Source organism: Nannospalax galili, unplaced genomic scaffold (genome assembly GCF_000622305.1).
Source record: "Nannospalax galili isolate Female #2095 unplaced genomic scaffold, S.galili_v1.0 scaffold1154, whole genome shotgun sequence".
Lineage (NCBI taxonomy): Eukaryota > Metazoa > Chordata > Mammalia > Rodentia > Spalacidae > Nannospalax > Nannospalax galili.
In genome coordinates this window covers 345,828-360,268 of record NW_008335437.1, presented here as the reverse complement: position 1 = coordinate 360,268, position 14,441 = coordinate 345,828, and the positions used below count along the sequence as shown (strand labels likewise).

The following is a 14,441-nucleotide window of genomic DNA, read 5'->3' as shown; positions in this document are numbered from 1 at the left end:
CCCCATGGTTCTTAGGATAAATACTGGTCTAGCATGATATTTCCTTCCACACAGCTTGGGCCAATGGGCTTCACCACCACACATCACCTCTCTAACGTTGAGAATTTCTGAAAGCTTTCTGAACTGCCACCCCTTTCTGGCCTTCTTGTAGTCACTCTCTGTCTGGTCATCCCTTTCCTGTATCTTTGCCTGGTTAAGTCTCCTCTGAATCCCTTTCTTGTCTCTTGTTAACCCTATGCCTAATTTGGGTTCCCTAAATCTTCTTTCATCTCTCCGACAGTCAGAAAAGTCATTTTTCCAAGCTTCCTTATGGTTAGGTGGCAGTTACCAAACCATTCTCTCCTGGGCGAGCGGAGGTGATGTGTCCTACATTCAGACCACGTCCCCAGGTTCCCTTGAAGTATTTAAATGCTCTTCCTCTTCCACGGGGGTCTTGGGAGCCATTTGTTTGATGTGGCAGGATTCCACAATGGAGCAAATGGGTCTAGTCATCATTAAGTGCTGCATGGCTCATTTGGACTGTGCTGTGTTAAGCTTCTGAAACTTCAGGGCCTGTTTGTTACCTGGCCATAGACTACCCACTCCTGACTGAAACAATACATGATCCTTTACTTGTGGTATTGGCTTGCATTGCACTGCTCACAATGTCTTCATCATTAGACTGTAAGCTCCTTGGTAGAAGGACACGCTTTTCTCCCTCTCTAATCTACACATTCCATGGTGCTAGACAAACAGTGGGCACTTGATAAACTCATTTCACTGAATAGATCAAAGATGTTGTAGCCCTGTGTGATGATGGAAAAAGAGTGAAAAGAGTTGGTAGGGACAGGGACAGGGAGAGAAGTCCAGATTACCAGGGACCAAGACAGCCTGCTTGTCATGGGTGTCAACAGATGTCACAAGTTTAAGGGCTACAAACTTCCTGCCAGGGGTTCATGAAACACAGGGAGGGAAAGGCCACACCAAGGCCCCGGAATCCACAGTGGACTCAGTATCGCCCCTACACCTTCTTCCAATGGCTCCCCTGCAGTTTCTAGGAGTTTCTTTTATTTCATTCACTAAACAGTTTATGAACTGAATTAAAATAAATGAGATGCAAATAAATTCCAGGCTTTCTCCCTCATTTTCAAATTACATTTTCAGTCCACTCAACCTGTTATAATCTCATAGTGATTTTCATTTAAGAGAGCTAAATGGATATGTGATTATTGTTACAGGAACGAACACCAGACAATTAAATGTTGAGGTGTTGATAGATAAAACTGTGTTTTGATTTGCATAAACATGATGCCAGCAAGTCTAACCCTGGCAGAAATTCAGTTATAAGACTTGCGTGCCTAACTTCTGCTAATTATCACAAGTACCATTATTAAGAATTTTAATATTCAGAGTTGGGATTATCGCCATTTTATTTTAGGACCACATTTATCTTTATTTTGAAAACTTAGTCAAAATGCATAACTGATTTATCAGAGAAAAGGCACGATTACTACTTATAATCAACTTCTACAGTGCAGCATATCAAAAATCAATTACACAGCCCTGAAATCCAGTCATTAAGGATTTAGCTACTAATCTCATTCCATTTTTGTCTTTAGGAAGATACTGCAGCTTGCAACTCTGCAGATACCAGCAAAGGAGGAAAAACATGGGAGACTGCTGATAACCTAATGTGGAGAATTAAACTCCAGCCAGACAAAGACAGAATCTTAATATACAGTGGCCTGGCTCTGCAGGGAGGTCACCTGGCTGGCTGGATTTCAAAAGTTATGACCCAAGTTTTGCAGGTGCTCAGTCTTCTACCCTGAGGGATTCCAAAGCATTGTTTCAACTTTGCCTCGTTCTGTGGTTGACTGTCTAGTGCTTGTCTTGATCTGCAGTTATCTTAGACCTTTATTAGCTTACCTCTTGTCTATCTTTTCTTTCATGCCCCCTGGCCCTGGAGGGAAGCATTAGGGAAGTTTGACCTCTGTTTGTGTGTCATCTACCATAAGTGTCCAGCACAGGGCCTGGCTCATAGTTAGTGCTCAGTAAGAATGTCTTAGATTTGATGAAGATTGGGATTTCTGGGATTCATCTCCTGACCTGGGAAAAGGATTGGCCCAACAGTAGGAGTAGATTGCTCTGGGTGACAATAACTGACAGGAGCAGGATCCACAAGTACTCTGATTGTATATGTGACAGTGCATCTAAAGGGGAAGCCATATGGGACAGTGGCTAAGAAGACTCGCTAGTGAACCAGACAGAGAGATGGAACGGTGGCCAAGTGCTGGTTGGCCTTTTCCTAACCATTGTGTCCTTAGTTACTTTGCATCCTTGAATCTCTGCTTCTCATCTGAAAAATGAGAGTGATAGTAACAATCTCACCAGGCTAATGAAAAGATTACAGTAATACAAATAAAGTATTTAACTTAGGGCCTGCAGCATGGATGTCCCCAGTAAGCACTTTCTTTTAGCTTTTAAAAGATGAAAGTTACGGGACTGGAGAGATGGCCCAGTGGTTAAGAACACTGGCTGCTCTTGCAGAGGAACCAGGTTTGAATCGCAGCGCCCACATAGTAGCGAACAACCCTCCAGTAACTCCAGTTCCAGGGGATCTGACACCCTTTTCTGACCTCCTCAGGCACTGCATGACATGGGTGCAATTCTATACGTGCAGGCAATACAGTCATACACATAAAAAATAAAAAATAAGCTGGGCGTAGTGGCCGCATGCCTGTAGTCCCAGCACTTGGGAGGCAGAGGCAGGAGGATCTCTGTGAGTTCAAGGCCAGCCTGGTCTACATAGTGAGTTCCAGGACAGCTGGGGCTACAGAGAGACCCTCCTTCAAAAAGGCCAAAAAAAAAAAAAAAAAAAAAAAGATGTAAGTTGCCTAGCATGAGGAAGTTAGGATTGGTCCAAACTTTCTGGTGCAGTTTGCTTGTTACTTCTTCTTGGGACACCCCCTGACCCTTCAGGCTAGGTGACTTCTTCTTTTCGCATACCCTGTGATCATCCTGTGTCTGCATGTTCTAAAAGACCGTCACTCCTTCAGTGTAAAGAACAAACTTCACATTTGTTCTTCTCGAATTTAGAAAATTACCAAGCACACAGTAGGCACCAGCCCCGACTCACTTGTTGAACTGCCCAGAGAGGGAAAACTAAGGGAGAAGTCGGCAGGTGTGAAGAGGAAGCCAAGGCTCTCTCCAGCTGCAGCACACTATGAATCCATAGCAGACGGCTGCCCACTTCACTCTCAGGAAACGCAGGGATATTTTTTATATCCAGAGAGATACATCTCCTACCTTTTAAAGGTAGAAACTGAATCCTAGAGGTTTAGCAGCTGGGGCATTCTCCTCTGTGGTATGAGGAGAGGGCCTGTGCCCTTTCACTCTGGCAGGGATGGGAGTGGAACTTACCCGGAGCTTCCTGCCAAAGATGGTGACTTTGCCTTTAATCTGCTCCTTCCTCAGGCGCCACTCAATGGAGTTCAGGCCATTCTCCATGGGCAGTGAAATGTTGCAGCGCCCAATGGTGGGGGTGATGGTGCCCGCCAGGACGTGGGGCTCACTGTGGAAGCTGACACCCATACCATTGGCGTACATTACCCTCAGGGTCCCATTATTGCAGAGTTGGTAGCTGTTTCTCACTTGATCTGGAAGAACGTACGTGAGGGTGGGGATGGGAAGAGAAATTATCCACTCAATTAGTCAGGAGAGAATAGAACCCCTATTTTTGCAGGTTTCCATGGTACTCTGCAGCTGTCAGTCTGAGGTTGCCTTCAATTAGCACACACACACACACACACACACACACACACACACACATTCACACAATAGGAAGGTGAGTAGTGAGATGCTACTGATCCAAGGGAAGAAAAACATTATTAATATGTGGCAGTCTAGAAATAATTATGCCGTGATACTTTTCTTTTACTCACTGAAGACTATTAATAGTACATTTAAACATTTAAATATGTCTATTGTCTACACAATTTGTGTCAATCAAATCCCTGAACTTTAACATATATATTTTAGCTTATATGAAAAAAATAAATGAAAAGCAAACTACTTCAATTTTTTTCTTCCCCTTTTGCCTAGTATCTAACCCAAGGTTGATGGTCTAGCCATGGGTCAGATCTACTGCAAAGCAAGTTCAGGGTTCATCAGCACAATGAAGAGAAAAGCCAGTTTCCCACTCGTTATGCCATCGTTGTTGGCTGCAGCACTATGTCAGCAAAGAACTTAGGAGACACTCAGTGTGAGGTAGATGGAGACAGTGGGTGCTGAGAATGTGTGTTTATCATCTCAAATGGAATCTACAGACTTCTGACCTTTTCCTGTATCAAAAAGTTCCATGGAGGAAACGTGAGTCAGGGTCTAGTTTTATAGACACGCTGCTCCCTGAACGGCTGGCTGAAGGAGCCAGGCTAGGCTGGCCTCTGAGATGCCGGCTTTGGGGGAGTGAGCAAGGGTGTACATGTCACTCTGTGACTCTAGCCATCATACAGATGGACAGAATCTACATCATTAATCATCTGGCAGAACAGAAATAGAGCCATTGAAACAGGCTCTGTCATGAGATAATAGTCTAGAAATGTCATCATTTATCCACTGAGAGGACACTTTTATCCTCTGACAACTGGCTAGCCCACCAACATTATATCTTAATTAAAAGAAAAATTAATCCCGCACAATGTGGTTTCTTGCCAGCCCCTGTGCCCGCTCTGGACTGCATACAACAATAATCACGGGTGGTCAGAGACCACGGGGGAATCCTTGTCTGGTGAGAGATTGCTTAATGCTTGGATTCCAGGGCAATGAACTCAGAGAGAATCGGAATGAAATAATGAACCCGAAATCCAGTGGTGGCCCTGAGAATAAGCAGTCCTTGAGAAGATAACAACATAACAACACAGGTTGGATCTTTAAAGAGTAAGGGCAATAGAAAAATAAGACTTGGGAAGAATGTGTGGAGAAGAAACAAGCATTTTCAGATATGTAGATTTCCCCAAATATCTGGATATTTGATGGTAGGGTATGACATTTCCCTGTACTGGGTGATTTTTATTCTTCTGTTTTCTTTTTTATAAGACAGTCTTCTTGTACAGTTGGTTTGCTGTGGAAATTTGAATAAGGCAGAAGGAAGAGAAATGCTCTGGGTGTTCAGAAGTCCTCTTAGGTGAGGTGGTGGTGCTCACCTCTGGGCTTGACTGACTCTGGAGTTGGTGATGTGCTTGGGGTAGAGGGGCATTGAGTTGGGGCTCACCTTGTACTACTGTGTAGGAGGCCTCCACTGAAGAGAGGTTGGTGATCACAGTAACGTCATCATCACGGTTGGAGTTCTCAATGTCAATGGTGATGGATTTCTCCATCTCCCGGTGCAGACTGGTCACCACCCCTGTGGGCCGTGTCACATTGGTCAGCCGGCCCTCGTGATCATAGCTGGAGGGAAGAAACAGTGGTTGGAAGCATAGTCAGTAGAGCTGAAGTTTCCCTCACATTCAGAACCACAGGCAGCTCAGACCCATGGGGCAGAGAAAGGGAGCCTGGAAAGTGGGGTCACTGGGTGCTGTACCACAGCAAACCCCTGTTATAATTCAAACCTCAACCTGCCTGAAGTAGAGTGCTGTTGCTTTCTGGTGCCCACTGACATAACTGGCTTCATCTTAGTGGAAACCTGTCCCCTGATCCCAACCAAAGTATGCTTAATTATACCTTCCTAGTAGAAAGAGCTATTTCTAAGCATCTTCTATTCTTTATGTTTCACAGAGCCACCAAAATCAATGCTCCCCAAACATCAGCTTTATCGGGTCTTGACTCTGCTGAGCAAACCACTCTTTTTCCTGTTGGCTATTCAATTCAATCAAAATCTGGCATTTGAGGCCATCTAAGCCCTAGTTGTCCACAGGGGTACAACCTCATTCTACCCGTCACCTTGTAGGCCTCTCAAAAGTCAGCTGGACCTTTATATCCCTCTGGTCTGGGAAGAGGGACTCAGTTGGCGGGTTCTGAGTGATAGGTCCCACAGATGGTATAGCATGTGAGTAGGAGGTCCTGAGTAGGGGAGCCCTGTGCAGAAGCATGGGGGAAGTTCCTGCGGCTTGACCTTGTTGCTGAGTGTGCGTGGCTATTAAAAACCAAAAGGGATGAGAAACTGTTCTTGGATGTAGACTTGGCTCAGTCTTGAAGTGATCTGAGAACTTTTGTTTCTGGAGAGGGAGGAAATGATCAAGTTCTGTGGATATTATGTTGTGTGTGGGATAGGTGGTAAGGGTGACTGGAAGCTTAGTGAGCTGGAGTCAGCTGCTTGTCTCTGTCCCATCACTTGCCTAGGGCTCTGGGCAATGAGGGACACAGGTAACACCTTCCTGCAGAGGCTTTGTGCTGTAACCAGGGAGGGGACCCTGGCCTTCTAAGTCAAAGGGAATTCCTCTGTTTCTTTCCTACGCAGATGGAGGGGGGTATCCAAAGATGCTGTTTACAATAATGACAACTTAGAACTAAGCTACAGGTTCAGTGATAAAAAAATCCATTAAATACATAAATATTATATACATCAAGCTAAAACCTAGGCAGTTGTCAAAATTAATGGTGTAGATTATTATTTATTTAAAAATATTATTTATTTTATTTTACTTTTTGTTTTTTTGAGACAGGTCCCCCAGCTGGTCTGGAACTTGTTAAGTAGACAAGGCTGGCCTCAATCTTACAGAGATCTGCCTGCCTCTGCCTCCCAAGTGCTAGGATTAAAGGCATGTGCCACCACGCCATGCTTATTTATTTACTTTTTTGAGACAGGATCTTATTATGTAGCCTTGGCTGGTCTGGAACTTGCTATGTAGACCAGGTTGGTCTTGCTCTCACAAAGATCCACTTGCCTCTGCCTCCCAAGTACTGAGAGTAAAGGTGTGTGCCACCACGACTGGTTATTTTTTACACATACACACTGAGAGAGAGAGAGAGAGAGAGAGAGAGAGAGAGAGAGAGAACAAACTGAGCAGAAAAGACAAAGAACAGGGATATTCCCTTTCTAGCTTACGCATTTTTACACGTAGCCCAGATTCTCTGAAAAGAGACAGACATTTAAATATTTGTGGTGGTTTTTCTGTGTGTAATTTTGACTAATTTTTCTTTTCTTCTTCGATTGTTGCCATAGTTTAGGACTTGTTTGAAATCAGTATGACTTTCTTTCACATTTTGGAAGCAAAAAAAATATTCAAAAATGAAAGTGAAGCAACGATAGGCTCTGGGTATCTAGCATAGTGCTCAGCAGTGGAGACCTACTGCACAGGGAGCATTAAGAATGTGTTCTCCGGGGCTGGAGAGATGGCTCAGTGGTTAAGAACACTGGTTGTTCTTGCAGAAGACCCAGGTTCAAATCCCAGCACCCACATGGCAGCTAACAACTGTCTATAACTCCAGTTCCAGGGGATCTGACAGCCTCTTCGGTCAGCCATGGGCATTGCAGGACATGGGTGCACTTACTTACATGCAGGCAATACATGCATACACATAAAATAAAAATAATAAAAAAAAAGAATGTGTTCTCTGGAACCTGGGCAGGACTTGAAGACCAGTGCTCTGTAGTATCTAGGATACCTGTAGTGAGCAGGCTGTCATCTGTCCCTCCTCTGAGAGCTGAAGAGGAAACAGTCTCCACTTCAGGGGAAGCAGCAGGGAAGGGGCGGGCATCTCAAAGGCCTCAAGGAGAAAAGCATGTTCCTATATTTTCAGAGGTACAGCTGCCCATGTCTTTGCTTGCTCTCCCTATGGATCTTCAGATTCAGCTCTTTGCAGAAACCTCTGCACTCCGGACCCAGCGCTGTGAACACCAGTGATGATGGTGTTTTAGTGCTAACTCAGTGGTCCTGAGAGGGCCTTTGGAGCTGTGGGGCTGGAGGCTGCCTTTGACTTGTTTAGTCACACATTCGACAAGCACCTCTTACGTGTGAAGTGCTGGTTAAGGCACTAGAGATGTACATGGGCATACAATGGACAAAAATCTATGCTTCATGCCAGACGGAGGGGCAAAAACAAACCAAGGCTGCTTTTCCCTACTCTGGGAGTGTGGCAGGCAGGACAGGATTCCCAAAGGCCATTTCCACATCTCCATTTCTGACCAGCTCTCTCTAAACCACCTTCCAGATAGAGAAAGGCAGCACTCTCCATTGGGTCCCATTCCAGCCTGGGGAACTGCAGTGCCTGCTCCTTCTGTATCTTGACTGTTGAACCTCTCTCCAGAAGTTAACCTTCTGCCTCCTGTTCCTTTCCCTGGCTGGACTGGGGATAGCTGACCATAACTGGAGAGCTCATTACACCTTCTCTCTTTTGGAGGGCCTGACCTTAAGTTGGGTACATTTTTGTACATCTGGGCTCCAGTTTGCGAAGGTAGACTCTGGTCCTACAGAAGACAGGGACCCACAGAACTGGGGGTGGGAAGAGAACAGGACACATTCAAAGCTAGACACTAAGAAGAACGACTATGCAAACTACACCCTTAATTCTGCTGTTCCAAAGTAAGTTCCTGTCTGACTCCTGTATCCACCTTTATGCAGGGAGGGATGGGACTGAGGTATGTTTAATTACTTCCCTCAAGTCCTGTTGGTATCTAGACTTTGTTGAACTTCTAAATACCAATGGCCTTGCTGACTTCTAAAGATGTACTACCTCAATGAATTATCATGACCCTTGGGAAGTTGGTATTTCCATCCCTAACTAATAAATGTAGATAATGAGCTTCAGAGAGGTTGAGAAACTTGTCCAAGGCCAACCAGTGAGTATGTGGCAGAACTGGCATCCACAGCCCTGCCTTCCTGATGCCACGGCTCAGGAGCTTCCTGGTAAGCTCAACTGTCTCCCAGGGAAGGCCATGAAATCTACTATTCCCTCTAGGGTAGACCTTGCCTGAGATAGGCCCAACGACCTACATCTGGGGGAAATTTTAATTCCAAGGCTGGGCTTTCTAGAATTTTCTGGAACTGGGGGAGGCTCTCACTGAAGCACAGACCATCTGTGTGGTTGTCTTCATTTCTGTTAACTCCTCTGTCTGGACTGTCAATGTGTAGTGTTATCCTGGACTTCAGAGCCCTGGCAGGAAGTGTAGCTCGTGTCTGTGTGGTAAACTGGCAACTTTCTGACTGTGTTTAACAAAATTACAAACCAAAGGAATGTTTCAGCTTTTGGGAAGGCTGAGAAAACTGTATCCACGAGGAGAATTTGGGATCACTGTATCTACTCACATTCCATAGCTTATCAAAATTAAAATTAAAAAGAGAAAATGTGGGCCCAGCATGGTGGGACATGCCTTTAATCCCAGAACTTGGGAAGCAGAGGCAGGCAGATCTCTGTGAGTTCAAGGCCAGCCTGGGCTACACAGTGAGTTCCAAGTCAGCCCCACTACAGGGAGACCCTGTCTCAAAAAGATGAGAGAGAGAGAGAGAGAGAGAGAGAGAGAGAGAGAGAGAGAGAATATGATTCAGTGTCAGTGTAACTTCTGAACAGACACAAGAAACTAATGAATCATGTGTTTATTTTCATCAAACTAGGGACCTTTGTTAGGAAATTCCCCTACTCAGAGCTCATGTCTATAGACCCCTACGTCTGAGCTGTGGAACTGGACCCCAACTCAGTCCTAATTCTGGTGGGCCCCCCTAACGGCCATTTTTTCCTCCTCATTCGGGTAACTTAACTCCTATTTTCTAAGTGCACTGGGTCTTTTAGCGAAACTGCCAGAGGGAAGATGAGCATCCAGCAGGTGTCTGGGTTACAGCATAACCTTAACCTGCCAGGTGACATATTGATGGCTTCCTGATGGGGAAAGTTTGCTGGCCTTTGAAATATGATCAAGTCCTAGAGCCTTGAAGGATGCGAGGCTGCTCAAAAATCCGAGAACAGAGCTTTCCCCCAAAGAGGGACGCCCTAACCAGGGCATGCAATTCTGCAATGCAGTCAGCAGGTGGCGACAGCTTCCTTTGCATTCCCCCAAGCCCACCGACATTGGACAAACAGGAAGTGAACAGTCCTAGATTTAAGGGCGATCAACAATGAAGTCTTCTGTTCTTTCTCTTGTCCCCCATCTTTCTTTCTGCGCCATCCTCTCCCTAACTTAACTAAATTCTCCGTGGCAGCAACATCGAGACAGAAAGCAAGCCAGGGCTCCAAACACATAATGCTCCTCCACTACTATGGAGAGCCAGAGGCTGGTAAATTCCATTCAGTTTCCAGCTGGTCGCTGGGGACTTACGCTTAGCAGCCTCCTCCGAGCGAGCGGCAGCTCTTAGGTTAATACCTGAGGCGGCAGGTTGTTTGACCAACGCTGCAGCAGGAGCTAGGGAAAGCAGCTTTTTGGCAAAACAAATGGCAGGACTATTAAAAGTATGAGATAATTGTTAGGGGAAATATGACCAGCCCTCACATCTTTTAATATACCTAGCACTTTATCTGTATTGATCTGCTTCTACTAAGGAGGAAATTCAGAGTTTATCTACCTGTCTGTGCAATCAAGTGTGTTGCTGGACCTATTGGTAAATTACAGGAGCCCCGCTGGGACCCTGCCTCTTAGGTTCTAATTTCCGCACCCATGGCAAGCATGAATAATCAGCGGGGCTAATCAGCACTTTATCTCCCAGGTGCTGTGCGTGTCCAATATCCTGAAATTTGAGCGGCAAACAGACAACGGGAATTCCCAATGCTACCAGGGAGGATGCTCAATATCAGAGGCCCAATAGAGCAAGTCATTTAGGAGTCTGGAGAAGGGACATGAATATCTTGAGGCTATGAGAAGTCATTAAAGTTAGGAAGAGGACGTGACTAGGCAATTTTAAAAGCAGTGAGAATGGCCCATCTGGATGCCAGCTAGCATAGGGGAGGGCTCTAAAGAGACTAAAGTTTACAAACCCACTTACTCATAGAAAGTTGTCCATCCAGTTTCATCACTCTTGGTGGCTAGGAGTCCAGTGTTCCCATCATAAGTCATGAGGCCAAGCTCCAGGCTCTGTGTGGACACGACTTTGAGGCCTCCATTGGTGCCCACGGTAAGGGTGATGATCTGACTATCTGGCATGAGCAGGTGGCGTGGCATGCCACTGCTGTCCCGACGGATCTTGAGGGAATTTCCATTATTGTCAATCAACTCAGTGACATCGTTGTCAGTACTATATGTGAAATTGTACAAGTACTCCCCTGTCACCAGGCTCATGGTATACTGATGGATGCCATCGGCGTTGAACACATACAACTCCTGCTCTCCAGGAGACGCAGCCTCATACTGGTTGAATGCATTAAGAATGGGTTTATTCTTGCTGACTGCTCTGATCCGAATATTCCCAAGGTCTGCAATGTAGATTGTACCATCTGGAGCCACAGCTAAGGAAGATGGAGAGTTCAAGATGGCATCGGTGGCATAGGCATCATCTCCTGAGTAACAGATGCAATTGACATCATTTTTGCAGTCGCAGTCTGAGGCTGCCCCAGCTAAGAGGCAGATCTCTCCATTGGTGGTGACCTGGCGTAGGCGGTTGATCTTCTTCTCGTCTGTCTCGGTGATGTAGAGTACTCCAGTGTGAGAAATGGCGATAGCGCTGGCTGACTCCAGAGCAGAGTGGATGGCAAGCTTGCTGAGTGAGTAGTCAATGCCGGGAACCTGGCAGTGCATGGGCCTTCCTGCGATGATGCTGACCTGGTGGTTCTCAGTGATTCTAAGGATGACATTGTTCTCCAGAACGTAGAGGGAATTGTCCATGGGGTTGACGGCAAGGTCTGTTGGCCACTCCAGGCGAACCTGTACATGACATGATATTTTATTGTAATATTTTATTTACTATTTTTACTTTATGTGTATGAGTGTATTGTCTGCATGTATGTAAGTACACCTGTGCTGTGTAATGCCCATGGAGGACAGAAGAGGGCATTGGATTCCCTGGAACTGGAGTTACGGACAGCTGTTAGCCATCATGTGGGTACTGGGAATTGAACCCCAGTCCTCTGCAAGAGTAGCCAGTATTCTTAACCACTGAGCCATCTCTCTAGCCCTGCTGACATGGTATTTTAAAGAATAGCCTCTAATCTATTGATTTTATGCATTTAGGAAAAAGGATTTAACTTAAAAATACTTTATTGATTATTTTTATATTATGTGTATGAGTGTAATGCCTGCATGTACGTACATGGCCCATGGAGGTCCGAAGAGGGTGTCAGATTTCCCAGAACTGGAGTTATGGATAGTTGATAGCCTCTATGTGGGTGTCGGAAATTGAACCCAGGTCTTCTGCAAGAGCAGCTAGTGCTCTTAACTGCTGAGCCATCTCTCCAGTCCTGAGACCTAGCTTTTAAGTAGCACACTGCACTAAGAACACTCATCACTGAACCTGTTGCCCAGGCTGACTATGTATGACAGAGAAATGATAGAGAAGTAGAGACCATTGAACACACCTTCCTTCAGTTTCATCTGCCCTGACTAGAGTAGGCTGCCAGCTCTACCCATGACCCTGCTTCTCAGCCTCAGATGGCAAACCAGGGCCAGAACTATCATATGTGGCTATATAGGTAGTGTACTACTCAAGGGACCAGTGCAGTCTAACCTTGACTCTGCCTCCTAAGCCATGAGCCTAAGAAGGCTGTGTTTATTTAGAGAAGGCATGGCTGTCTAAATTATAAAAAGGAGCTACGTGGCTCAGAAGGTGGCTCTAACCCAAGAACAGACAAAGAATAGACTGGCTATCAAACTACAACTTGAGGATTGAAAAAAAAAGAACTATGTCAAACACATTCCTCCTCTGTGGAATTTGAACTAAAAATCTCAATAGCAAGTTTCCAGTTGGTTGTGGAATTTGAACTAAAATTTATGAGGTTGACCAAGGGTTGAAAAGACTCTTGCAGAAAGGTGAAAATACATCTCAGATTGTTTGAACAAATGCTGAACATTTGAGGGAGCCGGTGCTCTCTGTCACTGTAAGAGCCCTGAATGAAACGTGCACTTGGGGGATGATTGAGGAGGATTCTGCTCTGGTAACTATAGTATAAAGTGAGGGTTTATATAGTGAAGATGCAATCATTCCAGATTAACAGGGAAGCTCTGATTGACATGTAATACTGAACCATACAGTCTCAAACCTGTGGTAATGACGGAGAAGAGAGGTAATTACACAGCAACCCTTACCCTGTAATCTGCCACGGCTGGAGTGTACCACCAGCTTTCTTCTCAGAGTAGAATTGCCCTCTCTGTTCTATTCTGTTCTCTTTCCCTCTCTCTCTCTCTCTCTCTCTCTCTCTCTCTCTCTCTCTCTCTCCTTACCCCCTCTTGTTCCTGTTCTTCATCTTCCATCTTTAAGTCTAATTCACCTCAGCTCTTGTCTAAACCAGCTACCATCAGTGTCCGTATCTCATGCCCCCAATTCACACAGGCACAGTTGGGAACTTCAGTCTAAGATCTAGGATTGGGTTAAAGATGAGAAATAAAGAGTCCCACCTGGGCCACGTCCATGCTGGAGTCACAGCTCAGTGGCCGCACAGCTGTGAGGTCATTGGAGCCCAGCAGAGTGGAGATAATTCCATTTTGGTCGACCTTCCGTATCATGGTGGCATCAACGAAGTACATGAGCCCGTTCTTGTCCACTGCAATACCTGGGGAAGGAAGCATGGAGATGTGTCTCTTGGGCAGGGGGATGGCTTGTGGGGAGGAGATGGGGATGCTCTTCTGAGCACGCTGTGCTGGACCAGGATCCTCAATGGGAAGGGTTGGCATACTCAGAACAGTAGTTCTTGGCCCTTTCAAGGAAAATCCTTTCTTATAGGCACTGGGCTCTGATACACACACTTGTCAGGGTGTCAGTGTCTCCACCCACTTCCCTCCAACCAATGACAGCACCTTGAACCACAGAGGAACCAGGGCTGCAAGTCAATGAGGAAATAACTGCATCTGCGCCCTTCAGAAAACAAGTTATTTCCAAAGTTCATTGCTGTGAAAAATGATCGGTAGTAAATTACCCAAATACCCTTCTCAACTGATTGTGACAATGAAGCTGAGAAACAATGATTCTTTCAGTCACAAACTCCCAATTCAAAAAGTATCCTCCAGGAAGAATTCCCAATTAGCCTTGACTCCAATCAGCACTCCAGTGCCCCGGGGGACTAGTGTTTCCCTGTCAAGTCAGGGCTGATAAGACACAGACTGCAGCTTCTATTTCTTTTGCATTTTCGTTTCAGTGCCCAAGCACAAGGCTTGGCATCCTTAATCCATGCTGCAGGCTGCCTGCACAGTAGCTAAAAATGCTAACAGGAATTAGACCCTCAGATGATTGCTCCTTAATCACAAACATCTTTAGTCCTTTCAAATAGAGACCAATCCATTCCAAGAACTCCCCAGGCTTGGAATCATGGAAATTATCCCCATTCTCTATGAGAGAGAGAGAGAGAGAGAGAGGGAGAGAGAGAGAGAAGGAGGGGGAAGGAGTGAGAAGACA

At 45.5% G+C, this 14,441-nt stretch overlaps 1 protein-coding gene across 4 annotated transcripts in view; it reads right to left on the bottom strand.

Moving 5' to 3' along the window:
* Positions 1–14,441, bottom strand: part of Tenm2 (teneurin transmembrane protein 2) — a 307,755-nt gene that overhangs the window by 22,377 nt on the left and 270,937 nt on the right. For all 4 annotated transcript variants that reach the window (XM_029562084.1, XM_029562085.1, XM_029562086.1 and 1 more), the window contains 4 exons: positions 13,448–13,602; positions 10,887–11,761; positions 5,249–5,424; positions 3,400–3,635 (listed from right to left, as the gene is read on the bottom strand). In XM_029562084.1, coding sequence (XP_029417944.1) covers positions 3,400–3,635; positions 5,249–5,424; positions 10,887–11,761; positions 13,448–13,602 — 1,442 coding nt within the window. The remainder of the gene's footprint in view (positions 1–3,399; positions 3,636–5,248; positions 5,425–10,886; positions 11,762–13,447; positions 13,603–14,441) is intronic.